The sequence below is a fragment of the Podarcis gaigeae genome (assembly GCF_964106915.1).
Source record: "Podarcis gaigeae genome assembly, chromosome: 3".
NCBI lineage: Eukaryota > Metazoa > Chordata > Lepidosauria > Squamata > Lacertidae > Podarcis > Podarcis gaigeae.
Window position 1 is genome coordinate 118,304,585 of NC_139680.1, and position 26,228 is coordinate 118,330,812.

Genomic DNA, 26,228 nt, shown 5'->3' on the forward strand with positions numbered 1-26,228 from the left:
GAGGTTGTGGACTCTCCCTCCTTGCCAGTTGGATAGCCATCTGTCAGGGATTCTTTAGGTGTGATTCCTGACTTGCAGGGGGTCAGACTGGATAGCCCCATGGGGTCCCTCCCAGCTGTACGATTCTATGATTCCATGAGTCAGACCAATTTTCCGCCCAGCTCAGTGGTTCCCAAGCCCACTCAGTGACTCGAGCCGTTCAGATGTGGGTTGCGATACTCTCCCTGCCCATCCTTCAGTGCCAGACAAGCCGCCCGCCACCATTGTGCCCCCTGCCTGGCAAGCGCCTCCGCCCTTTCCGCTGTGTCCTTGGGAAATTAACTTCTACGGGTTTAAGAAAGCTGCTCATCTAGGCAAAGGCACCTCCCTGCTTTATTCCTTAAACGTTTTCAAGCGCCCCTCGAGACTCATTACAGTCCCTGTAGCAGCAAAATGACTTTAATGATGTCTGTGATGAAAGGCTTTTTAATAAAAAATTTAAAAGCCTCCGTTCGGCACACTCCCGCCCCCGAAAAGGAAAGGAGGGGGGAGGACAGATCACGCTTGCCGCCCATCTACCGCAGGCCGGATCCTCTGCTGTTCCCGCATTCCTTCCAGGCAACAGAATACAGAGGTTCCAGTTTGCCTTCGCTGGACCTCTCTCTCCTTCTTCCTCTTAATGGACGACCCCAGGGCAGCGCTGCTCAGAAACATACTGGGAAGCCAACATAGAATAATTAACAACTCATCAGCGAAACAACTGCAATCCATAAGACTCCTTTAACGAAGCAACAGCTGAGAAATAGGCCGAGGGTCACAATTAAAGCAAAAGTCTTTTTTTTTTAATTGCTTCATTGATTGTAAAAAAAGAGAGAAAAGTCAACAAGGGGAAAAAATCAAAGGATACTACAAATTACAAAAAAAAAGTTAATTTCTTACATCACAAGTTCTACTATGACTTCCAGTTACCCCATCGAGGATCTTTTGATCAGCGCACTTTTCATTATCACTGCATACTTCTCCCAAATTTTTATTTTAATACGGTTTTCTGTGTTCATACAGGGGTCAGTCTAAGCCTGCCAGAGAATTCACATTTTTACAATGCCCTTTCAGATATTTTCTGTAAACGTCCCACTCTCTAATAAACATTTCTTCTGTATTATCTCTTAATTTTTCCCGTCATCCTTGCTCATTCTGTGTATTCTAATATATGACCTCAGGGCGCAGGGAAAGAAAGAAAGAGGTGGCAGTTGTGCAAATAATCCCTTTTCAGAGGCTTCCAGGGTCCCTGCATGCTTTAAAAGTTGCATTCTGTGGGAGGAGTGTTGTGCATCCTACTGGTTTTCAGGAAAATCAAATTGCCTGATTGGACTTGAAGTGGCTAAATTTGCTAGTGTGTGTGTAAATTGGCTCCATCTTTCTTTCTCCAGCTTGCAGATTCGCTGGTACCCACCGAGATGAAGCTGGGGATCTCCTTGGCGACCGTTACGGCTGTTTTGCACACAAAAGACAACAAACATGTGCTTCAGGTAGGGTGTGAATACTGGGGTGCTGGCAGGGGGTGGGTTTGGGTGAAGGCCGCTCCCTGTGGCTCTGATCCCTGGGGTTTCCCAGTTAGTTAACCAGCAGTTGCGCTCACCAAATCCCAGCAAAACCCCTGGGACAAAACATTTCTCTTTTTTGTGTGTGCTGAGGTTCTCAAGAGAAGCTGAACCCCTTAATCAAAATCAATTCCATTTTGGAACAAACAGCAGGCAGCCGAGAAGGGTCCAGGGGCTCAAACCTATTCATTTTTATTGCTGTTTATTTGACTTGTGTTTCTGTGTACACACACACGATAAACAGCTCAGAACTAAGGTAAGCTAAAAGTACCCCTCACTCCCTAAAAAATCTCCACAATTTAGAATTTATTATTTATACCCCGCCCATCTGGCTGGGTTTCCCCAGCCACTCTGGGCAGCTTCCAACAGAGTATTAAAATACGGTGGTTTATTAAACATTAAAAGCTTCCCTAAAGAGGGCTGCCTTCAGATGTCTTCTAAAAGTCTGGTAGTTGTTTTTCTCTTTGACATCTGGTGGGAGGGAGTTCCACAGGGCATGTGCCACTACCGAGAAGGCCCTCTGTCCGATTCCCTGTAACCTCACTTCTCGCAGTGAGGGAACCGCCAGAAGGCCCTCGGCACTGGACCTCAGTGTCCGGGCAGAACAAAGGGGGTGGAGATGCTCCTTCAGGTCTACAGGACCGAGGCTGTTTAGGGCACAATTAAAGCGACAACTAATTCATGCACAATGAAATGCACAATTAAAGCGACAACATGGTTTTAAAGCAGGAGAAGGCAATCCTTTTTTATGCATCAGACTTCCCCAACCAGGCACTCTCCATATGCTTCAACCATCTCTGAACAGTTTGCAGGAAAAAAACCCATAAAACCGTACATCCATCTCCTTTGACAGCTCCCCCCAAAGCCCCCTCAGCCTCAAGGGGGCAAGAAGAGGAAGCGGGTAGCAGACGAAGTTCCGGAGCTGAAACCCGTCAAGCCTTTGCTGAGCGGCTCCATCCCCATGGACCAGCTGGTGCAGACCCTGGAGAAGGTAAGAAGGGGCTGCCTTCATGGCCAGAGCACCGGGGAGGCGGTTGGCACCCGTCCGCCTTGAGAGACAATGGAGTGCGCCTCCGGGGGTGAGAGACAATGGAGTGTGCCTCCGGGGGGTGAGAGACAACGGAGTGTGCCTCTGGGGGGTGAGGGACAATGGAGTGTGCCTCTGGGGGTGAGGGACAATGGAGTGTGCCTCTGGGGATGAGAGACAATGGAGTGTGCCTCCGGGGGGTGAGGGACAATGGAGTGTGCCTCTGGGGGGTGAGGGACAATGGAGCGTGCCTTTGGGGGTGAGGGACAATGGAGTGCACCTCCGGGGGTGAGAGACAATGGAGTGTGCCTCCGGGGGGTGAGAGACAACGGAGTGTGCCTCTGGGGGGTGAGGGACAATGGAGTGTGCCTCCGAGGGTGAGAGACAATGGAGTGTGCCTCTGGGGATGAGAGACAATGGAGTGTGCCTCCGGGGGGTGAGGGACAATGGAGTGTGCCTCCGGGGGTGAGAGACAATGGAGTGTGCCTCTGGGAGGTGGGGGACAATGGAGTGTGCCTCCGGGGGTGAGAGACAATGGAGTGTGCCTCCGGGGGGTGAGGGACAATGGAGTGTGCCTCTGGGGATGAGAGACAATGGAGTGTGCCTCTGGGGGGTGAGGGACAATGGAGTGTGCCTCCGGGGGTGAGAGACAATGGAGTGTGCCTCCGGGGGGTGAGGGACAATGGAGTGTGCCTCCGGGGGTGAGAGACAATGGAGTGTGCCTCCGGGGGGTGAGGGACAATGGAGTGTGCCTCTGGGGATGAGAGACAATGGAGTGTGCCTCTGGGGGGTGAGGGACAATGGAGTGTGCCTCCGGGGGTGAGAGACAATGGAGTGTGCCTCTGGGGGGTGAGGGACAATGGAGTGTGCCTCCGGGGGTGGAAGTCAAACCGCTGTGTTTGTACATCTTCTAACAATCTAATGCAATACAAAAAAATGTGATAATAAAACATAACTTTAAAATAGGCAACCTCCATCAAAAAAGGAACATTCAACAGTCATTAGAATAGTATAAAATAATATCAACATATAAAAGTTAAACAGAAATCCACCCAACAGTTACAATAATATCTAAACTATAATCAGTAAAAGAACAAGCCACAGTACATAAAACAATACAATACACATTGAGAAGCAGTGGGTGGAGCAAGGCAGGTGGAAGGAGGCCTGGCCTGATGGAGTCTCTCCCCTCACCTGGGCAGTGTGTCTGGAGGTCCTGGGTGTGCTGGGCCCGGGGGGAACCTGAGAAACGCGGCCCAGGTCTGCTCCAGAATCCAAAGGTTCTGCTGGGAGTCAGTCCGACGGGGCCAAGGCAGGACACAAGGCAGGATACCAGGCAAGGACAGGTACAGGAACTCAGGCAGGATCTAGCATACATCAACGTTGCTCCCACAACCTGGGGCAGGGTTCAACAGCCTTTTATCTCTGTCGGGTAACGGCCGGTCCTGATCCCCCGGCGACTCACCTCCCTGTCTCGCCTGAAGGCGAGAACTCCTCCTGCGAGTACTCAGGTCTCTCCTTCTCTTAGACCTCAGTCTCTGCAGCTTGGGAAATGTCGGTGGGTTACTAGACCCAGAGGCCGCCTCGGCCTCCCCTGACCCAACCGGTAGTGGAGCAGCTGTAAGTGATGGCCCAGCTGGAGGCAACGAGGTCATCCCCACATTTGAAGCAGGGCAGGCTCAGGCCCCTGACTCAGCCCAGCTGGTGTTTGTTGCAGGGGAACCTGTGCAGACTGGGGCTCTTCAGGATGAGGCCCCCGACTTGGTTCAGATGATGCCTGAGGCCAAGGATCCGGTGCAGACTGAGACTCCTCTGGTTCTGGGTCTGAAGCCCAAGTCCCAGGCCATCACACTGGGCTGCCCAGACAACAAGACCCCCCTCTCGGCATTGTTCATGGGGTCCAAAGGAAAGCAGAGCAAGATGTTTGACACCTGCCCAGGGGCCCTTTACCTTTTAAATATAATTCTGGCAAGGGGCGGCCGACCCCTGTACACCTTTGTTCATGCCAAGTTGTAGAACTGTTGAGTTGGACAGGGACCCAAAGGGACCCAGCTCCCTGCAATGCAGATCCTCCCATTTGCCACACTACCTCTACTTTGCCAGCTGAGCCCCCCCTCCTTCCCTTTTCCCTTTCCTTCTGCAGCACGGCTTCAGCGACGTGAAGGTGGAGGACACCCCGAAAGGCCACATCGTGCTCTTCCAGGATGTGGAGACCCTCATCCGCATCGAGGAGGACTCCACGCACATCATGTGCGAAAGCGACGAGGCGCTCCGGGTGAAGCTGCAGGACCTGGTCCTCAAATTCCTGCAGAAGTTCTGAGGCCTCGGCCTGCCTCGGAGTCCAGCCGTCCCGGTCCCCCCACAGCAGGGGCAGAAAAAAGGAAGGGGCTGCTGACCCAAGGGGAGAGCAGAGAGGCTCGTTTTACAATGGCAACAAATTGCACGGTTCTCCAGAGTGTGGTTGCCGGGGCTGCCGTGCCATTTTGAAAACCAGGAATAATGAAACAGGCACAATTTTTCCACTATCGTGACACAACAGTGGAGGCAGCTGTCCCATATCACCCCACCCCGAATGCGGACATCACTAGGGCATTTTGTAGAATATCAGCAGGCTGCTTAGCAGACCTCCATGGCCCCCGGTAGAAGTTGGGGGGGCAGGGGAGGAGACACAACTTTTTGTAAACAAATAAACAAACTGTGTTTCCTGTTCCATTCTCAGGAACATTTAACAGAACTCTTTTGGACTACAGCTCCCATCAGCCCCAGCCAGCAAGGGGGAGTTGTTTACCAAAATACCTGGCAGGTACCAGCTTGGCAAAAATTGAATTAAAGCATTTTCTCTCCCCACCACACACCCCCATTTTGGAAGGGAGCAGCCCCTATTATTTCTAAATGAAGTATTTTGCTTTAAGATTGTTTGTGACGATGCGTTTTCGCCGCCTGTCAGTTCTCCTTTGTGTTTTAATACTGATTGTTTACTCAAAGCGATGCTTTTTTTCCTTCTAAAATAAAACCGAGAAGCCCGGTCATAGTTTACCCCTTTTTTATTAAAAGAGACCACCACCTTATTGTTGTGGGCTTCCAAGACTGCATTGGGCATCAATAAAGGCTTTTCTTAAGGAGTGTGGTCAGAAAAGCCAGCTCTTTGGTATTTTGAACTAGCGTATTTTTCATTCCATAAGACGCACCTGACCATAAGATGCACCTAGTTTTTAGAGGAGGAAAACAAGGGGAAAAAATTCTGAAAGAAACAGTGGATGTATGATTTTTGTGGTTCATGCTGTGACTACAGACATGTGATTTGACAGTGAGTTTGGGGTAGCCCAATGCAAAAATCCTGAGGATCCACGTGGATCCTTGCTTTGTAACCACGTTTTTGCGCCATTGTGGCCCCACGCAACACTGGAAGCGTGTGATTTTTGGTGCAGGTTGTAGCTATGTGATCTGATGGTGAATTTGGGGTGACCCAATGCAAAAATCCGGAGGATCCATGTGCTTTTCCCTCCCCCCTCCCAGACAGCCTCCCTTATCTCCTCTCCCGATCGCTTGCTGCTCAGCTGCTCAGCGGCTTTGTTTCAACACCCCCTTCCCTCTTTCAAAAAACAAAAAAACCAAAAGCACGATCTGCTTTTTGGCCCTGGGACGACGCATTCGCTCCATAAGATGCATAGGCATTTCCCCTTACTTTTTAGGAAGAAAAAAGTGTGTCTTATGGAGCGAAAAATAAGGTAGTTGCAGGACCTTTCTGGATCCTGCGTAGTATGTTCACGGGGAGGGAATTCCAAAGGGTTTGGGGGCCACAACAGCAATGGACCTCCTGATAAGATGGCAGTGCTTGCTCTTTTCCTCCTGGTCCAGCACCCTCTTTGCACATCTGGGCTCCAAATGCATAATGATCTCCCCCAACGAACGGAAAGAGAGACCGTTAAGGAGAGATCGGACCAGAGTGATTGGCGGCTGTGGGAATAGCCAAACCTCGAAGCCGCCATCTCATCGGCCTGCCTTGCAAGTGGTGACACCTGTCTGAGTCTTGTATTAATCGCCTGCCTAATAGCCTCCGATTTCCCTCTGCCTTATATATATTTACAATTTCTAATCACAGCCATATTTTACTGCAACCTGCTGTCAAGGCAGCAGCGATCCTTCACTGGTTGACTGCAGAAGTTTCGTTCTGTCGGTAATTGATGGCTTTGCTTTCCACCACTTCCTTTCCTTCCTGGACACCATTCATTATTAACTGCAGGGCAGAGAGAGAGAGAGAGAGAGAGAGAGAGAGAGAGAGAGAGAGAGAGGTGGGGAGGAATAATCCAATTACATTCCAAGTTTTAACAGACTTATTCCAGAGCCCCAGGAATTCTGGGTTTGTGCACATTGGTGCTCATTAGCTCTCCCAGGCTCCCAGCTGTCACTTCTTTCAAAAAGCAAGGTGCTAGTCCACATGGAACTGAAGACAATGGTAAAAATACGGAGACAGGTTTGTGCCTGCATGAGTGCTTCCCCCGCAATCCATCCTTATAACCTGCTAGGATAGACATGGAATCAAGAGGTAGGAAGATGTCAATCATAGTTCAGTGGTCTGGATCCAATATTTTTGCATGTTTGTGACTGGGGAGCACCGTCCTCTTCCAACAGAGCAGTAAAACAAACAAAAAAAGGAGTTTGTACTCTGACTCTGTTTTTACACTGTATGGGAAATGTGATTCCTCATCTCCTTTCTTAACATTTAAAAATTGTGCTGCACGTGCCAGTATAGTTGATTATCTCGTCATAAGTAGAGCTGTTTTGCGATTAAGAGTAACTTACAACACCCCAGAAATGCAGCGCAGTGTTAGTACTGCTAGTTATAGGTGAGGCTGGAGGCCGCTTTGCCTTTTCAGCCAATTTAATTTAATTCCACACACGAACACACATATCCCAGCCCAAATCCAGTGTTCAAGCAGCACAGACAAGTTGCATATTGTAATATTTTTTTTTTATAGAATATTTATTGAAATTTTACAAAGACATAGATTTACAAAATACAAAGAAAAAAAAGACATATTGTCAGGGGTTCAGGAGCAGAGACACAGGAGGGGGAGCAAATGGAGAGTGAGGAGGAGGAATCCGAGTGGGGTGGAGGCAGTGACAGTGGCCAGAGTTATTCCACGAGCCTCTCCAGCGAATCGGAAGATTCACAGAAGGGAGCGCCGATGGCCAGGGCAAGGGGGGCTCCAGGGGGAAAACCCCAGGAGGAAGGGGCCAGCGGGGACTCCCTGAGCAGCAGTTGGAAAATCAGGACCAGCTTCCCCACCAGAGCGCAGTAGGGGGGGGAGTCCCAGGAATCGGGACCAGTGTTCTCACCACCAGCGAGAGGAAATGAGTCAGGTTTGACCACGCCCACATCGGAGAGCGGGGAAACGGTCAGGAGGAAGGTTACCGGCTGGGCGCGCGCGCCAAGTTCAAATGTACAGGCGAGCGGCACAGCAGGGAGCCCGGATAGGGAGCCAGGTCCTAAAGCCCGCCGGAAGGAAGGGCAAGACTCAGGGGGGCCAGCATCAGAAGAGTCCAGGAAGGAGGAAACCCCAGGGGACAGAAGGACCCAGAGGAGGAAGGAACAGCGCAGGAGGTGGATCCGGGCTAGGATCTTGAACTGGTGCGGAAGGGATAGTGACTCAGAGGGGACTTCGCCGATCTAGAGTCTAGACGTAGGGCTGCGCGCTCTGGGGTTTGAAATGGAAACTAAACTTCAATAAAGACTTTTGTACATTACATCAACCGGGCGTTGGTCCTCTGTGAGCTGGGACCTAGAGGCAGTCCTGACACATATGAAAAGAAAAAGATAAAAAAAGAAAACATACAAAAATACGTAAAAAAGAATAAAAATACAAAAAACATATATAAAAAAGAATTAAAAACGAATCCATTTTTTGTAACTTTAAACTCATTAGCTTGTTTCCTTGACCTCCTCACACCTCCCCATTTTGTATTCCTATTTACATATTCAAATCAGCAAATCCTTACCCTCTTTCATTTATCTTAACTCTATATCTTAACATATTATAACTCTATATTTTCAACCATTATCAATTCATTTTTGCATATTCTTTGTTGCTAATGTCACTTATTTTCAATCCAACATCATTTTAACATTCATTAATTTTACAGTGTTTCTGCAGATAGTCTTTAAATTTCTTCCAATCTTCTTCCACCAACTTTTCTCCCAGGTCTCGGATTCTGCCAGTCATTGCTGCCAATTCCATATAGTCCCATCACCTTCATCTGCCACTCTTCCAGGGTTGGTAGTGCATATTGCAATATTTTAAAAGAGGAAATGTGTTAGGTGCAAACTAAGAGCAGGCATTTGCACAGCTAGCAAACCGTTTCCTGTAATTGCCCAAATGCTGAGACCTGGGGGTTTGACTGATCTCTGTGCTGGCGCCCTGCAAAGCGGGAGGGAGAAATATTTGTGTCTCCGCCCCCCTCGCTCTGTGCAACCCAGTTTGCATCGCAGTGCTGCAAGCCCCGCAGAGCGAGGCCAAAATCCCAGGCGTGGGAATTGCCTTTTCGGAGCCTGAGAAGAGATGCTGTTTATTCCCCGCTGGAGCCGGCGACACCGGTTCCACGTCCATCACATTTATGCTAAATTGAAATAACACAGATGCAAACAAATTGGAACAGCGAGGGGCTGGAGACCTTCGCTGTGCAGAAACAGCACACAGAAGCTGATGTCTGAAATCGGGAACAAATTCCCCACTGGGGCCCACAGCGAGAACCTGCAATGAGCTGCTCAGTGGGGCACAGAGCGAGTGAGCAGAGGCGCATTGGAGGCAGGGGGGGGGGGGAGAAAGCTTTCTATTCTCATCCACCCCACTGGCAAAGTCTCTGCCGCCTCCCCCGGCGACACACAGCCTCCATTTCTGTATTTTCTTGGGTCTGTGGCCAGAATCTTTAGCTGAACAGAACATTTTTCTTGGTAGTTCCTCCAAGCTGGGAAGTGTGGGATGCATAAGTAAAGAGCCCCCTGACCATTAGGTCCAGTCATGGCCAACTCTGGGGTTGCGCCGCTCATTTTGCTTTATTGGCGGAGGGAGCCAGCGTACAGCTTCCGGGTCATGTGGCCAGCATGACTGAGCCGCTTCTGGCGAACCAAAGCAGCACACGGAAATGCCGCCAGAGCGGTACCTATTTATCTACTTGCATTTTGACGTGCTTTTGAACTGCTAGGTTGGCAGGAGCAGGGACCGAGCAACGGGAGCTCACCCCGTTGCAGGGATTTGAACCGCCGACCTGATCAGCAAGCCCTAGGCTCTATGGTTTAACCCACAGCGCCACATAGGTCCTAGCTAAGGCTAGGATTCCCCAACCCATAGCTGTAATTGCCAATGGAAGTGGGAATTATTTTCTCAGTCTATTTTAGCTGAGATGGGGCGGGAAGGGAGTTTGGTGGCCTTAGCTAGGACCAGGCCAGAAGTCCACATAGACAGGGGCGAAATAATCACTAACCAATATCCTGTTACTGGGCAATCTCAACACCGAGTAAGAAAGAAAATCAAGCTACTAGGGCAGATGTCAGTGGAAACAGAAGGAAACTAAATGTGGCGTTCATTCACAAAGGTGTTGATAACACAGACATCTTGGCATCGGTAAGCCAAGTAGTGGAATTATTTCCAGTAGAATGAAGGAACTGGGCCCCCCAAGGCTCTACTGCTCAGAAGGCAGGGTGGCACGTTCACTGTAATTTAGGGGTGTCCACGTGCTGCACTTTCACCCCCACAGCAGACTCTGGCTGGCACAACAAAACCTCCCCTTCTTTCTTCCCGATGGACTCTCAAAATCTGCTCCAGAGGGGTGGGGAGGACTGTCCAGAACAGATTTTGGGGACAGGAGAGGAGAGTGAGAGTGGTCCCATTTCTCTCCTTCAGACAAGGTGGGAAATCTCCCCTCCAGCAAGACCAACTTCCTTTGGAATAAAACCACCCGGCCTTTATTTGAAAGCATGAACTATTCTTAACTGGGAGCTGTGTTGTTTAAAATAAACAGTGATAGTGCAAAAACGGCCTCGCCTCACCCTGCTGTTGCTCAAGAGCTCGTGCTCAAATTTGTTTTGACTGCACATCACAAAAAAATCCCCTTCCACGTTAAATATTGTATTAACTGATAGCACTGGATTAAAACGCTAGAAAGGTGATTTATGATCTGCTTTTCCTTCCAGAGCAAGTCTGATTTCGCTCTTATTCTAGGCAACAGAAGAAGAAGAGGAGGGGGCTGTGTGTCCCCTCGTAGGGATGTGGGGTAGAAAATGGGAAGGGGGAGCTGGAGGTGGGGGCAGAGAGAATTCCCCCAGACCCATGGCATGGTTGGAAATAGGTCAATCCCTCCTCCCCATTCATCCTGGTCCTTGGCCAGTTCCCTGCCAGTTTATTTGCCAGTCCTCCTGGCAAGTTTATTTTCAAAAAGGGGGGAGAGCCAGAGACATTCAATGTGCTAATGCAGAAGTTCCCCAACTCTCCACCCTGACCACTTGAAAATTGATGAGGGATACTTGATGTATTTTCTGTCTTTTGAAGTAATTGCGGGACTTTACACCTTTCCGCAGGGCCTGCAAGACAGAGCTGTTCCACCAGGCCTTTGGCCAGGGCACAGCCTGACCCCCTCCCTCGGCAATCTTCGCAGAGCTCTGGCCCAATGGTTGCCAGTGGCTTGATTTGAATTAATTTTATAATGAATGATTTTAGAGTGTTTGTTTGTGCTGTGCTTTTGTACTGTTTTATTGTTGTTAGCCACCCTGAGCCCAGCTTTGGCTGCGGAGGGCGGGATATAAATAAAAATTATTATTATTTATTATTATTATTATTATTATTAATAATAATAATAATAATTGCAATGAATTGTGCCCTGTGCGGTTCGATCTTTTAATTCTAGCCTCCCATTCACCTTGCTGCTAATCTTCTCCACTCCTTCCAAGCAGAGGGACACATTCTAAGAACAATGGAGCAGTCCCTGTCCCTGCCATTGTTCACAGAGATTGCACAGACCGCAGTTTGGGAACCCCCCCGAATTAATGCATTGATGCATTAATTCCTGAATTGCAGGGGGCTGGACTAGATGGCCCTCGGGGTCCCTTTCCAACTGTACCACTTGTTTAATGTACAGTCATACCTCGGGTTAAAGACGCTTCAGGTGAAATCTTTTCAGGTTGTGTCCCGCGGCGACGTGGAAGTAACAGAACGGGTTACTTCCAGGTTTTGCCGCTCGCACATGTGCAGATGCTCAAAATGACGTCACGCACATGCACAGAAGCGGCAAATCGCGACCCGTGCATGTGCAGACACGGGTTGCGTTCTGCTCAGGTTGCAAACGGGGCTCCAGAATAGATCCCGTTCGCATTCAGAGGTACCACTGTATCGTCTAGTTTGGCCTGTAGGCAAGTCCCTGTGCCTCCTTCAGCCTCAGTAGCCCATGTCTGGAGTAAGGGGATAATGTTGGCATCCGTCTGTCTTGGGAAACTATGAAGGAGGGTGCTTTTGTAGGTGAAGTCACACTGCTGGAGAGTCACAGGGCCTTGCTGTAGCTGTAGAGACTGATACTGGAGAGACATGTTTTGTTGCAGCTGGGGCAGATGGAGGCTTCTGGCTGTGCTGCTGCAGATGCACCAGGGCAATTATTCTCTCTGCGCTCCTCCCAGCAGTCATTCCTAGTCTGACTTGACTGCCTGTCTCCAGGCACTGTGGTCATCTCCCTAGCTTATAGGGGGGTTGTGGGGAAAATTAAGTGCTTTGAACATTTGAAAGCATGATATTGAATGTTCAGTAGCATTACCGCCTGCCCGAACGATAACTTCAAAATAGTCTCAGTAACTTATTGCGATACCCTCAATAACCTCTGATAAGTCTGCTTGGGGAAAAACTTAAAAATCTCCTTCTTATATCTCACTGATTCTAACTGCTTTCACCGTTACTGTTAATCTGCGAAGAACTCTTGCAATGTGGTAGATGATCGATCAACGTAAAAAGCCACTCACAGAGGAAACCACAACGAAAGGTTGCGAGGCCACCTTATCTGTATGAAATACCAGATTGGGGGAGTCACAATGCAGTGCTGCTAACGGACTGACGCTCTTCAGAGAAATTGCAGCGACCCAAGATGCGGTCCTAAACATCAGCCGCCAAGGAGCGCAGCTGGGGTGTTCAGAATGTGACGTGGGTCACCTGTCACACAATGGAAGCCGTCTGGGCTTGACCATAACACAAAATGGCTGCCTTGAGGGTGTGGACTGACACCACATGTCTGCTGGCGTGGGCTGGGGTGGCACAATACAAAAGGGCTCCCACTGCGCTCACAGGGAGAAAGATGCTCTTTGAGATGTTGGATTGAAATGAAGCGGTTTTAGCTATAAGGTTAAAAAGAATACGTAAAAATAGATTGATAATCAGATGAAAATATGAAGCTATAATATGTTAAGATATAGAATTAAGATAAAAACAAAGAGGGAAAGGATTTGCTGAATTAACTATGTGAATTGGAATACAAAAAAGGGAGGTGTGAGGAAGTCAGGGAAACGAGTAAATGAAACATAAGATATGAAAAGATTGATTTGTTTTTAACTGTTTTCTATTTTTCTTGTATTTTGTATTTTTCCTTTGTATTGTTGTATCTTTTTTATTTTTATTTTTTCTTTTTTTTTTTTGTTCTGTAACTTTCTTCTGTTTGTAAAACCTTAGTAAATATCATTTAAAAAAAAGAGAGAGAGAGAGATGCTCTTTGAACCTCTTTGCCATCTTCACATATCTGAAGGCTGTCCCATGTAAGAGGGAGCAAGGTTGTTTTCTGAGGCTCCAAGCCAATGGATTCAAATTGCAAGGAAGGAGGTTCCAACTCAACCGTGGGGAGAATTTCCTGACAGTAAGAGCCGTTCAACCACAGAAGAGACCTCCCCCAAGAGATCATGGACTCTCCTCCATTGGAGGGTTTTAAGCAGATATTGGATGGCCAATATCAGGGATTCTTGAGCTGCAATTGCTGTATTGCAGGGAGTTAGACTAGATCAGGCTTCCTCAAACTCAGCCCTCCAAATGTTTTTGGCCTACAACTCCTATGACCCCTAGCTAGCAGGACCAGTGGTCAGGGATGATGGGAATTGTAGTCTGAAAACATCGGGAGGGCTGAGGTTGAGGAGGCCTGGACTAGATGGTAGGGAAGCGGGTGGCGCTGTGGTCTAAACCACTGAGACTCTTGGGCTTGCTGATCAGGTTGGCGGTTCGAATCCCCGCAACGGGGTGAGCTCCCATTGCTCTCTAACAGCTTCTGCCAACCCATAAGTTCAAAAGCACATCAGTGCAAGTAGATAAATAGGTACCGTTGTGGCGAGAAGGTAAACAGCATTTCCATGCACTCTGGCTGCCGTCACGGTGTTCCGTTACGCCAGAAGCGGTTTAGTCCTGCTGGCCACATGACCCAGAAATCTGTCTGCGGACAAACGCCGGCTTCCTCAGCCTGAAAGTGAGATGAGCACCGCAACCTCATAGTTGCCTTGGGCTGGACTTAACCATCCAGGGATCATTTACCTTTACCTTTACAGTGGTACCTTAGGTTACAGACGCTTCAGGTTACAGACTCCGCTAACCCAGAAATAGTACCTCGGGTTAAGAACTTTGCTTCAGGATGAGAACAGAAATCACGCGGCCGCGGCAGTGGGAGGCCCCATTAGCTAAAGTGGTACCTCAGGTTAAGAACAATTTCAGGTTAAGAACGGACCTCCGGAACTAATTAAGTTCTTAACCCGAGGTACCACTGTACCTTTTACCTTAGACTAGATGCTGCACCTCCCAATGCCTTGTTGAGAACAGATGGGAGGGTAGTCATCCAGTCCCATGAAAGGTGGCCAGGTTTATGGGGCGCACATTTGATATGGGGAGGATGAGCTGGTGCCAAGCAGGGAGTGAGCAGGGAGAGGAAAAGGTCTCAAGCAACAGTGGATATTGGAGGGGAAGTTTGTAGAGAGTTTCTGAGGTAGTGGTTAAGAGCGGTGGACTCGTAATCTGGTGAACTGGGTTCGCTTCCCTGCTCCTCCACATGGAGCTGCTGGGTGACCTTGGGCCAGTCCCACTTCTCTGAAGTCTCAGCCTCACTCACCTCACAGAGTGTTTGTTGTGGGGGAGGAAGGGAAAGGAGAATGTTCGCCACTTTGAGACTCCTTCAGGTAGTGATAAAGTGGGATATCAAATCCAAACTCTTCTTCTTCATGGCCAGTGTTAGCAGGTACACTAGGGGCCCACGGGCGCTGCGTTGGCACCCCCTGCTAAGCAGCGTATGCTATAAATACACGCTGCACAGAATGCTCACTTCTCCAGGCATAAGCCCCATGGATCTCAACGGGCTCGTCTCTGCGCAGGCAATCGTGCCGCGAAAAGCCTTTTCAGAGACGAGGGCTTTACGACCCACTGCTGACGCCTTTCTCTTGTCTCTGCTTTTCCTTTTTTGTCCCCGGCAACTTAGCAAGGAAGAGCTGGAGTCAAAAGTCCACGGCTGTACCAATCTCGGTGCAGGGAGATACAAATCGCTGGAAACCTTTTGAAAACTGCGGGGGGGGGGAGGGGAGGGAAAGAACGAGCTGGACTGCTGAGACCGCATGAACAGATAAGGTTGACAAAAAGCCGTTTTGGACGAACTGCAAATTAACCTCAATTTCCTCCAGGGCAATAAAGATTGTAATGCACAAATGATGTTGTCTATTAGAAAGAGGCATTTTCTGCTCCTAGGTGAGCCCATATTGTGAAACTCACTTATTCAGGTATGGTGAATTTGTGGGAGTTTTCCTAGAAACCAGCCACACATCATTTATTGCATGCATCCAATCATTTTGCATGTCTATCTTCTTACTTGATGGTGAGTAATAACCCCCGGGGGGGGAATCTCCAGGGGAGGGTGCTAAGAGGAAGGGCTGTGCTGGAAATGTAAATGTCTATCGGTCTTTGAAAAGCTGGTATAAATTGATGGTTCAAGTTGATCAGTTTTCTCAAATTAAACCAAATAATTTTAATTGGATTTTGAGTAAATGTGCAACAAATGCTTTACTATTCTGAATTTTGTTGTGGGTGCTTCCTTAGCAGGTCGTGCAAGCCGCCACTCTGAATAACGCTTCATACAGGATTGGGGCCCTTGGGGATCACCAAGGGGGACAGGCCCCCCAAGAAGTTTGGAAATCACTATTTAAATGAAGTAGACATTGCAACACCCACTCGCTGTCAGTGCTTGTCCCCTTCTGCTAAAAGTGGCAAAGAGTCTTGAGACGCGTTCAAGTTAAACTGAGTTTATTTCACCCTTTTACAAAATTCAACATATGAACAATTGTGCTCGTGTCAAGGTTTTAGATTCCCCCCGCCCCCACTTTTTGCTTTTCCGTCTTTTAAAATTTGGTGCTCACAGAGCTTTTAAAACACATTCATAGTGGCAAGGGGTAGAGGGCCCACAAATGGCCGTTGCACTGGGCAGAGGAGAGCAGAGGAAATAAAATTGAGCAGCTGTACCCAGTTGCAGAGATGCCAGAAGCCCTTGGATGAGGAAACCTTCTCACTCGTCACGCAGACCCCACCTTTTCCTATATCCTCAAAGAAATGAAAAAGGGCCACCATTTTGAGCAGCAGAGGACGGCAGGTTCTTAGGAGGAATGGCACCAACACGGGTGTTCAGGGTCTGGCAAAAGCCGCTGGACTTGCCTCCAGACAAAAGGGACTTTCTCTCACCTCACAGCTTCCTTCTCCTGCCCAGGTGCCCATCAGCCTGAGGGATGGCTCCAATAATCGACTGCCTCCTTTTCCCGGCAGAAAAAACCCACAAATTTAGCACAACATGAAGAGGACGGCACGGCAAGGCTCCACCTTGGCCTGCTAAGGTTATCTTTTTAGAAATCTCCATTTGGGATGATCACAACATTGAAGGGGGTGATTAAAAAACAGCCCCGGTTATTTTAAAAAGCCCAAAGTGCACATGTGTATGTGTGTGATTTTTTTTTATTAAAAAAAAAACCTGGTCGTATTCCAAAAAGAGCGAGTGCTTGCGTGTGTTTGAACTGTGCATTGTGGTTCTAATCTGGGTTTCCACACATCCAACAGAGGTCAGAGAACACCGCTGGGACAGCAGGAGGGAGAGGAGCCTGTGCCTTTTTTTGGGTGGGGGTCCAAGTTGGGTAACCTCCAACCAGCACAGCAAAGGAGGACGACGATGAGGAGGAACCATGTAAACACATTTTTGAGTGGATGTCCAAAACCTAGCTTGGCACCTTAAAGGTAAAGGTAAAGGTACCCCTGCCCGTACGGGCCAGTCTTGACAGACTCTGGGGTTGTGCGCCCATCTCACTCAAGAGGCCAGGGGCCAGCGCTGTCCGGAGACACTTCCGGGTCACGTGGCCAGCGTGACATCGCTGCTCTGGCGAGCCAGAGCTGCACACGGAAACGCCGTTTACCTTCCCGCTGGTAAGCGGTCCCTATTTATCTACTTGCACCTGGGGGTGCTTTCGAACTGCTAGGTTGGCAGGCGCTGGGACCGAGCAGCGGGAGCGCACCCCGCCACAGGGATTCGAACCTTACAGATTCTAACCTTGGCACCTTACAGAGGTTTAAATGCACTAGGAGGAACAGGAGGGGTGACGCTTATCGTGGGCGGGGAGAGATGAAGTTACTTTCATGTCACGTTCCCATCCACTAGATCTGGCACCACCAAACTCAGCCCTCCAGATGTTTTGGGACTACAATTCCCACCATCCCTGACCACTGGTCCTGTTTGCTAGGGATGATGGGAGTTGTAGTCCCCAAACATCTGGAGGGCCGAGTCTGGGGATGCCTGCACCAGACGGAGAGACGATCTGCACATGGCTTCCTTTTAAGCCTTGCGCACCCAACAGAGGACGCCTGTACATGTTGTGGACATGTGAGGGAGGCTGATCACCATGGAGAATCCAACGTTTTATGCCCTGGCTGAGGATTATTCATTCATCCAGGCAGGGAGCAGAGTATGGGGAGAACGAGACTTGTGGCTTAGAAGTGGGACGGGGGCTGCCTAAGGAGAACCTGCTTCCGTTGGAACAGCCACCTTTGTCCTTTGTTCCGCTACATTTCAACTCGCATGGCGAGAGACTGCATTATTGGGTTCCCGGGTGCAAAAGAGAGAGAATCTCCTTTGGAAAATGCAAAGGGGGAATTGCAGTCCCTGAAGACTATCCAGAAAAAGAGCAGAGAGGTCTGTAAACATTCCTGAGTCTAAGCCATCAAACATGCCCGCGAGCGAATGCGCTTCCTGCCCAAATGGGGCACAGGGAGCCCCCCCTTCCACCTGCATTTCCACAAGAGGGTGATGGTTACCTTTTGCCTTCAGAGCTCCAACCAGCACCCATAACATGCAAAAATCAGGACCCAGGACAGGAATCGCAGTGGGAGAATATACCAAGGGGACTGCCAACCTTCCCGGATGCCACAGGAAGGCGGCTATTTCACTACTGCCTTTCTATAAATAAAAAAGAGAAGGGGAATCTAAATTGCAGCCGGGGTGGGGAGCAGCAAGTTGTTCCACACCATCTCTTATAGTTTTGCAAAGACTGCACACAATGGCCTACATGGCCAATGTGATGTCGAAGCGAGAGCCTTTCTAGAAAAGGCCCCCTGCAGAACCAAAACCTCTGTGCAGAAGTAGCTTGAAAGCAATTGGGGGGGGGGCAGAGACGGCCTGCACTCTTTAGAACTATAATATTAATTTGTGTGCAGTCTCCCGTGGGGTCCAGCGCTCCTGGGGAGTAGACCACTCACCTGTCTCTCTCCAGCGGCTGCCGGCACCCCGGTCCCAAGAGCCATAGAGGAAAAAGGGCACAGGAGGGAGGAGGAGAAGGGCAGTTTTAAGCATCAGGGCTGAGAGAGCTGTTGAGACCAGACATGATTGCTTGACAGAGGATGGATTTGGGGTACACTTCATGAGCAGGAATACAGCACCTTTCATCCGGAACACACCACAGACCCGTTACGAGTGTGTGTGTGTCTTGTTGAAGAATCCCTAAGAGGCCACATCTAAAAGGAAACTTAACCCGCACTCCCAAACGACTCGCCTGCAGCGCGGAAACCTCCCACGCTGTGCAAGCGACGCTTAAATTAAGACCTTTGAGCTTCTGCAAAGGGAGGTGGGGTGCTTACGCGGTGCCCCCGCCTGGCACAGAGAGAAGCAGCAGCCCCCCCCCGAGCCTGCAAGGAAGCAGCAGGGAAAGGGCACCCATTTTCCACTGGGGGAACCCGCAGCTGGGAAAGGCGCCGCTGGGTGCTTGGGTCGCCACAAAAAAAGGTTGATGCGGCAGGATCCTTTAGCGCAGGTGGGTGTGGAGGTGAGAAGCTCCCTGGAATCACTTCGCTCCTTGGCAGCTGCAGGGAGAGGGTATTTTTCAGCGGAAAGGGATCCACGGTTTCCTCCAGGAAATCCCAAGCCGGTCTCACGGAGAAGCAAACGGATGGAGGCCTCAGGCAGCCGGGTCTTCCCTTCTTGAGAACAAGAAAGAAATCTGGGATATTGGCCGGGGTGGGCAGAGGGTGTTGAACGGAGCTTCCTGGGGCCTCTGCTTCTCCCCAAACAACATCACGGGCCGGGGGCGAAACAAACATGAAATATCCCCTCCCTCCCTCCCTCCCTCCCAGCAGCCCCCTCCCACCTTCTGGGAAAAAAAATATAGAAAGCCTTACCAGGCATATCTAAAACACTTCCATTTTAAATAATAATTAATATTTTAAAAACCCCAGTTTTGCCCTTGGCTAACCCACTACCTGGGGGACTAACCAGTCTCAGTTTTTCCTCAGTACACAATACCAAGCAGAGTCTTTAATGGGTGGTGCCCCACGGCTTACAGTCCCCGTGGGGCTGGCACAAGATGGCGGGAGCCACTGCTCTGTCCTTCTCCTCAGGCAGAAGGTGGTGCCTGTCCCAGGGGATGAGGAGCAGCAGCGGGAGGAGGAAAACCCTTCCAGCCTCCCTCCTCGCCTCCGGTCTCGATCCAGAAGTCCGCAGCCAACGCACACAGACGCGTCTCCACACAGGCCTAGATGAACTTGAAGCACTTGGTCTTGTCGTGGGGCAGCCTGGTCTTGAAGAGGACGGAGTCCACGCGGAACTGGGTGTAGAGCAAAGGCATGTAGCCGTAGACTTTGACAAAGAAGTTGATGCATTTGTGCCGCTCGTGGAAGTGGGAGTCGTCGTGGGAGAGGGCCTGGGGGCAGCCGGGGCAGCGGAAGGTCCAGCGGGACGTCACCTGCGCACAGGAGGAGGAGAAGGGAAGCAGGCCGTGAGCTGGGAGGAGTCCCCCAAGAGGATTCAGCAGCCCAAAGTTGTGTGCTGGGCAGAGGATGCTCAAGCAAGCAGGGCTCCTGACAGAGTGGACTGGCACACTAAACTACAGTGGTACCTCAGTTTTCAAACAGCTTACCGTATTTTTCACTCTATAGGACGCACCGGACCATAGGAGGGGGAGAACAGGGAAAATTTCCCCCCCTTGTTCTCCCCCTCTAAAACAAGGTGCATTCAAGGTGCATACACCCGAGCGTGTGGGGCTGGCGGTGGGGGGAAACTGCTGCTTCCCCCCCCCCCACCAGCCTCAAAGATCCCTGAAGCCTTTGGAGCGCAGCGCCCCGCTGCCTTGGAGAGGCTTTGCGCGCAGCCGTCCCCAAGCTAGAAGAGCGAGACGGAGCGCTCCGCAGCACTCCGTCTCCCTGTTCTGCCTTTGGGCTTAGCGGCGCAGCCTGCATTTGCTCTATAGGACGCACACACATCTCCCCTTAATTTTTGGAGGGGAAAAAGTGCGTCCTATAGAGCAAAAAATACAGTAGTTCACAAACAACTTGGAACCCGAATGCTGCAAAACCGGAAGTAGGTGTTCCGGTTTTCAGACTTTTTTGGGGGGAAGCCAAACATGCTCCGTTTTGAGTCCCCCTGTGTTTCCTGTTGCGCTGCTAATTTGCGTCCCCTCATTCAAGCCTTCCGTTTCTGATTATAGTGTTCTAAGGTGATATTTGGAGCTTGTATTTGGTGCTTTTGTGTTTGCTATTTATTTAGTGTTTTCTGTTTTGAGACTTTTTCAGTTAATTTGTTTTTGTGACTGTGTGGAACCCAGTTCAGCTACTGATTGATTGATTGATTGATTGTGTGACTGCCGAAATGGATAAAAGCCCCCCATCCAAACAATGACTATCATCAGTGCAAGTAAGAAAAAAAATTAATTTTAATCTTTATCATCTACAATACTGTCTTATTTATTTTATAGTACAGCACATTGATTATTGCTCTCATTTTATGGGTCAATGGTCTCGTTAGATAGTAAAACCCATGCTAAATTACTGTTTTAGGGGGTGTTTTTAAAAGTCTGGAACGGATTAATCCGTTTAACACTACTTTCTATGGGAAAGCGCGCCTTGGTTTTGGAACGCTTTGGTTTTGGAACAGACTTCCAGAACGGATTAAGTTTGAGAAGCAAGGTACCACTCTAGAAGACTATGCAGAGATGGTAAAAATGACAGGGAAAACCAGAAACAAGGAGGATCAACACTTCAGCAAAGAATTGGAGAAATTCACATTATATTTGACAGAACACTGTAAACATCTGAAATCTTTGGCAGGTTTTAAATACCTCTTATAACATTACATAGACTTTGGATATAAAGGGTTATGGTTAGGGTTAGGGTTAGATCTTTTTCTACAAGATCTCAAAGTAGCTGTAATATTACAAAAGAATTTCAAAAACAGACTGGAAAGAGAAGTTGCTGAATTACAACTTATTACCAAACTTAAAACCATGGAGAGACCTGGTCTGAATAGAGACATTGGATTCTTATCTCATTATACACGATAAAGCTATTTTTGGCCATCTCACCCCTTGCTTTTTCCTGTAAGACCAATTGCAGCCATTAACCATCAACAGGTTTACCACACCTATCAGCCAATCACCCATCTCCCACCACTCTCCTGAGTAATACCCCTTCCCACCCTCTCACTATATATAAGGGTCTGGAGACTTTTGTTATTTCAGTGTATCTAAAGAAGTGTGCATGCACACGAAAGCTCATGCCAAGAACAAACTTAGTTGGTCTTAGTTGGAATTTTTTAATTTTGTTTCAACTACGGCAGACCGACACGGCCTTTGATCCTGGGACGATTCTGGTTTCCAGAAACACTGCGCTTCACCAGAGCACCTCCCCAGAGGTGGGCACACCCAGCTACGCCAACTGAGCCTGAGGCCAAGGAGGGGCAGGGTGGGAGAGGGACGCCCTGTGCCCACCCCCTCTGGAGCCCTCACGACGACTCTGGGAAGCCAAAGGATTGCTCTGCCCACGCCAAGCAGCTGCCCTTATCCGCAAAGGCTCGTTTTCATGAAGAGACACATAATGCCTGGCAGGGACCTCAGCAGGTCGGCCTCAGCTAGAAGCCTCCTCCGTCTTCCTCCTGCCAACCCTGGCTGCTAAGCAGAGCCAAAAGGTCAAAGCAATTACTAACAGCCACTGATGGACTTTGCTCTGGAGAAATACCAGCTAATGACGGTGCCAAATTAAAGGGCCTCTGGAAACCTGTCCTAGGCCTTACGCAGTGGGCACCCTGACCCCTATGGCAAGAGCTGGCATAGCTGTCAACTTTCCCCCCTTTTTAAGGGAAATTCCCTTATTCCGAATAGGATCCCTCGCAAGAAAAGTTGACAGCTATGAGGGCTGGTCCCATCTCAAGTACCGTATTTTTCTCTCTATAGGACGCACTTTCCCCCCTCCAAAAATGAAGGGGAAATGTGTGTGCATTTTATGGAGCGAATGCAGGCTCCTTGGATTCAGCGATAGCAACGCGAAGCCTCCGAAGTGCAGAGGGAGAGCTCCCCCTGTGCTCCGGAGGCTTCGCATTGCTTTCGCTGAAGCCGCCTGAAGGCCCCTGAGCGCAACGGGAACTCCCACTGTGCTCAGGAGGCTTCAGGCAGCTATCCGCAAGCCTGCTGCGCTCCGAAGGCTTGCGGATAGCTGCCTGAAGCCTGGAGAGCGAGAGGGGTCGATGCACACCGATCCCTCTTGCTCTCCAGGCTTCGCTTCGCTGGAGAGGCGCTGCACAGTTTTCCCTCTCTGCGCAGCGCCCCTTCAGCGAAGCGGGAGGAGAAATGAAAGGGGCTCTGTTTCTCCTGCCACTTTGCTGAAGGGGCGCTGAGCAGAGAGGGGGAGAATTTTATTTCCCCGTTCTCCCCCTCCTATGGTCCGGTGCGTCCTATGGTCTGGTGAGTCCTATAGAACGAAAAATACAGTAATACTCAAAGGAATTGTGCAAGTCAGTAAGATCTACTCTTTTTTTGCATGGTTTTTTTTTTTTCATGGAGAACACCACCACCTTGCATGCTGTAGAATGCTTCCAAATTTTCAAAGTACCCCCTCGGGTTGCCTTTGCCTTCAAAGGCAAAAGCCGAGGATGTTTAGCTCTGACAACCGAACGAGCTTCCCTTTACAAAGGTATCTGAATGGAGACCTTCCCCCTTTCTCAACCTGCGGGTCCCCAGATGTTGTTGAACTACAACTCCCATCACCCCTAGCTAGCAAGGCCAGAGCTTGGGGATGATGGGAGGTGTGGTCCAACAACATCTGGGGACCCACAGGTTGAAAACCGCCATTTCAAGGAAGGACAGTGTCTTCTCCTTCTGGGGTGTCTGGAGGGGGAGCTTATTAGCAGTACTGGGTTCAGAAAGTGCCATAACTTACCCACGGAGCTTATTTGTGCCTTGAGACAACTGCAGGTGAGATCTAAAAGATCACCCCACTCCTTATATGCACTACCAATCGCTGTGCATACAACCTGTACGAGAGGACCTCCTGAAGATGTCACCCTATTAGGAGATTCATTCTGGACAATGCAGAAATATGGCCTTTAGTGTGGTGGCCCCTAACTTGGCCCATAAGAATCCCCTACGCTATCTCTCTGGAGTCTGCTGAAGACTGCCAAAGCGTTTTAAGCATAGATTTTCTTTACCCGCACTGGACCAGATACCGTATTTATATGCTGCTTTCTAATCGCTGTTGTCTTTATTTTTCATTGCTTTGGGGTGTTTCATGGGAAGCGACTCCTAAATTAAATTGATAACACAAAATACAGGATTTCCTAAGTTGCGGGGTAGTTTTCAATCCTGGGGGGGGGCGGGTCTCTACTTGTTATTCTTTCTCCCACACCCCAGGGCCAATTTGACAGGCCTGGTCTAGATCATATTGTATCAAACCCAAAGGGAAAGAAAAAGGCAATGAAAACAGATTGTGAATTTGTGCATGAGCTTGGGTGTGTGTGGGGTGTGTGTGTGTGTTTATATATAGGGGAAGCTTTTTACTTGATGGGAAGTTTCTTCCACTTGACCTAACAGTTTAATTGATTAAATGCTGCAATCCTCTTTTCCACACCATTCTTCAGTTTGGCATGCCCCAAACTCGGCCCTCCAGCTGTTTTGGGACTACAACTCCCATCATCCCTAGCTAACAGGACCAGTGGTCAGGGATGATGGGAATTGTAGTCCCAAAACATCTGGAGGGACGAATTTGGGGGTGCCTGCCCTAGTAGCTCAGGAATGAGAGATAATTTTGCCCTAGCAAAAAAAGGAACCGGTCCTCTCAAGTCCCCCGCCAAGCGTTTACCTTGATCGGTGGCTTCCTGGTGATATGAGAGACCAGGAAGTTCATAGCGATATCCTCACAGTTGATGTATTCATCTACCATATCTCGGATGGCCTGGGGCATCACGTAGGAATACAGGTAAGCATAGTACTGCAGGTGAAAGGGAGAGAGAGAGAGAGGGAAGGAGAATGGGAAAACATCAGAAAATGGCCAAGATCCCACCACACACACACAAATGCCACTGCTTTCCCTTGGCTGAGTCCAAATATACACACCTTGGGGAAAAGAGAAGAGTCTTGTGCAGGTGAAATGGACCCAATATAACACAATGGCTTGTTCGATTTCATTTTCTTCTCTGCCTCAGAAGAACCACATTGGATCTGGGTGTAAGCCAGGGACGGAGATCCTGTGGAACTCCAAATGTTCCTGCACTCCAACTCCCATCATCCCTGGATATTGGCCGTGCTGGCTGAGGATGATGGGAGTTGGAGTCCAACAGCATCTGTGCCCCATTCTAAGTCCAAACTCCTTCCAGACAAGGGAAGGAGGAACAGCGCTTAGCTCCTTCGCTGGCTCTCTAACTGCCCACCTAGGCAAGTCCATTTGCACTGAAAAGACGGCCCGATATTGGTTCCAACCACTAGATCACGAGTTTCTGCACCCCTTCCCTCTACTTTGCCCAAGAGGACAATATCTCAGCCCTGTTCTGTTTTCTCCATCCTCCCCGAACAGGTGGAAGGATAGGACAGCTTGAGTTTGGCTCCCGGCTTCTGTGGATGTGGCCTGTGAGAATAACAGCCCCCTCTGTCCACCAGGAACAGGCAGGTTGGCAAAGGAAGCTCCACAAGGGACAGAGAACATGAGAGCTGGGGTGGTGTTGTTTTTTTGCAACTCCCCTTCTTATAAAAATATGTGAGCTGAGTGCCACTCCCAGCGACTGGGGTCCCCCTCCCTTACCTTGTGGAAGAAGGCAGCGCCCGTCAGGACCATGGAGAGCTCACAGGAGTAGTTGGAGTTGTACAGCCAGGATTGATGAGGGATGTCCCATGCGTGGTAGCGCCCAGGGAAGCCGACAATGCGGTCCCTGGCTTCTCTCCAGACCCTGAAGATGCAAAGTGGGAAGGGAAGAGATGGAACAAGGCGGACAGACTGGGGACAAAGAGTGCCGCACAACACCAACACAAGCGGCCCTCTCACCAAGCCGACGGTGGCTGATTCATACATTGTTTTAGGCAGACATCACAGGGCGTTCGCTGTTAAGCCAGGCGGCAAATATTCAGCAAAGAAAATGGGCAACACTGAGAACAGAGGCTGACTGTAATGCAAAGCTCAGAGGACTCCCCCCTCACACACTTTCTTTTAGACTTTTAACATTCAGCTTTTTCTTGGTTTCTACCCTTTTCTTCAGCAAACACACAGGCACACATTTTGTTTCTCTTCTGTTTATTGTAATGATAACAGAAACAGCTCATCCTTCCTAAAGTTACTGGTAGGGCAAGGGCAGGACTGCGAATCACAGCCACTCGGATTTCGGGGCAGAAGACCAGAGCTTTAGCTTACACAGCCTCACATCTCACAAAATGCTCCTGCTACTATTTTACCTCCTATGGCCATTACATTTTACACTCCAAGAAGCTCAACGTGGTGCACACGGTCTATGTATCTCCCACTTGGACTACTGCAATGCGCTGTACGTGGGGCGACCTTCGAAGGTGACCCGGAAACTGTAACTAATCCAGAATACGGCAGCTAGAAGAGCGCCAGAAATAGCTTGAGTGCACGCTCCGGCGCACACACTCCGGTTCACCGAGAGGTTTGCCGGGGAGTGGGCCGGACCAGCCTCAAAAAATGTTGCCGACCCCTGGACTAAATGACTCTTTTGGTCCCTTCCAATTCTATGATTCTATGCACGTACACACCCTGCAAACTTTGATAATTATCTGAAGTGAAGCCCATATCTTGAGTGAGGTCCACGTCGATCATCTGACCGGGGCCGTATATGGCTAT

General features: G+C 49.5%; 2 protein-coding genes and 1 long non-coding RNA gene across 8 annotated transcripts in view; 1 reads left to right on the plus strand and 2 right to left on the minus strand.

Annotated features, from left to right (window-relative positions):
- INTS9 (integrator complex subunit 9) overlaps positions 1-5,634 on the plus strand; it is a 71,749-nt gene extending 66,115 nt beyond the window's left edge. Inside the window, exons 15-17 of the mRNA XM_083733381.1 lie at positions 1,410-1,508; positions 2,434-2,571; positions 4,751-5,634. Coding sequence (XP_083589507.1) covers positions 1,410-1,508; positions 2,434-2,571; positions 4,751-4,927 — 414 coding nt within the window. The 3' untranslated portion in view covers positions 4,928-5,634. The remainder of the gene's footprint in view (positions 1-1,409; positions 1,509-2,433; positions 2,572-4,750) is intronic.
- LOC310842216 overlaps positions 1-26,228 on the minus strand; it is a 554,664-nt gene that overhangs the window by 451,220 nt on the left and 77,216 nt on the right. The gene's annotated exons all lie outside the window — the stretch shown is intronic.
- The window catches only part of EXTL3 (exostosin like glycosyltransferase 3), a 169,122-nt gene continuing 158,773 nt past the window's right edge, over positions 15,880-26,228 (minus strand). For 4 of the 6 annotated variants that reach the window (XM_083733231.1, XM_083733234.1, XM_083733230.1 and 1 more), the window contains 4 exons: positions 25,179-25,323; positions 24,243-24,371; positions 17,182-19,861; positions 15,880-16,856 (listed from right to left, as the gene is read on the minus strand). In XM_083733231.1, coding sequence (XP_083589357.1) covers positions 19,652-19,861; positions 24,243-24,371; positions 25,179-25,323 — 484 coding nt within the window. In that variant the 3' untranslated portion in view covers positions 15,880-16,856; positions 17,182-19,651. The remainder of the gene's footprint in view (positions 16,857-17,181; positions 19,862-24,242; positions 24,372-25,178; positions 25,324-26,228) is intronic. The other 2 variants (XM_083733232.1, XM_083733233.1) reach the window with 2 other exon arrangements.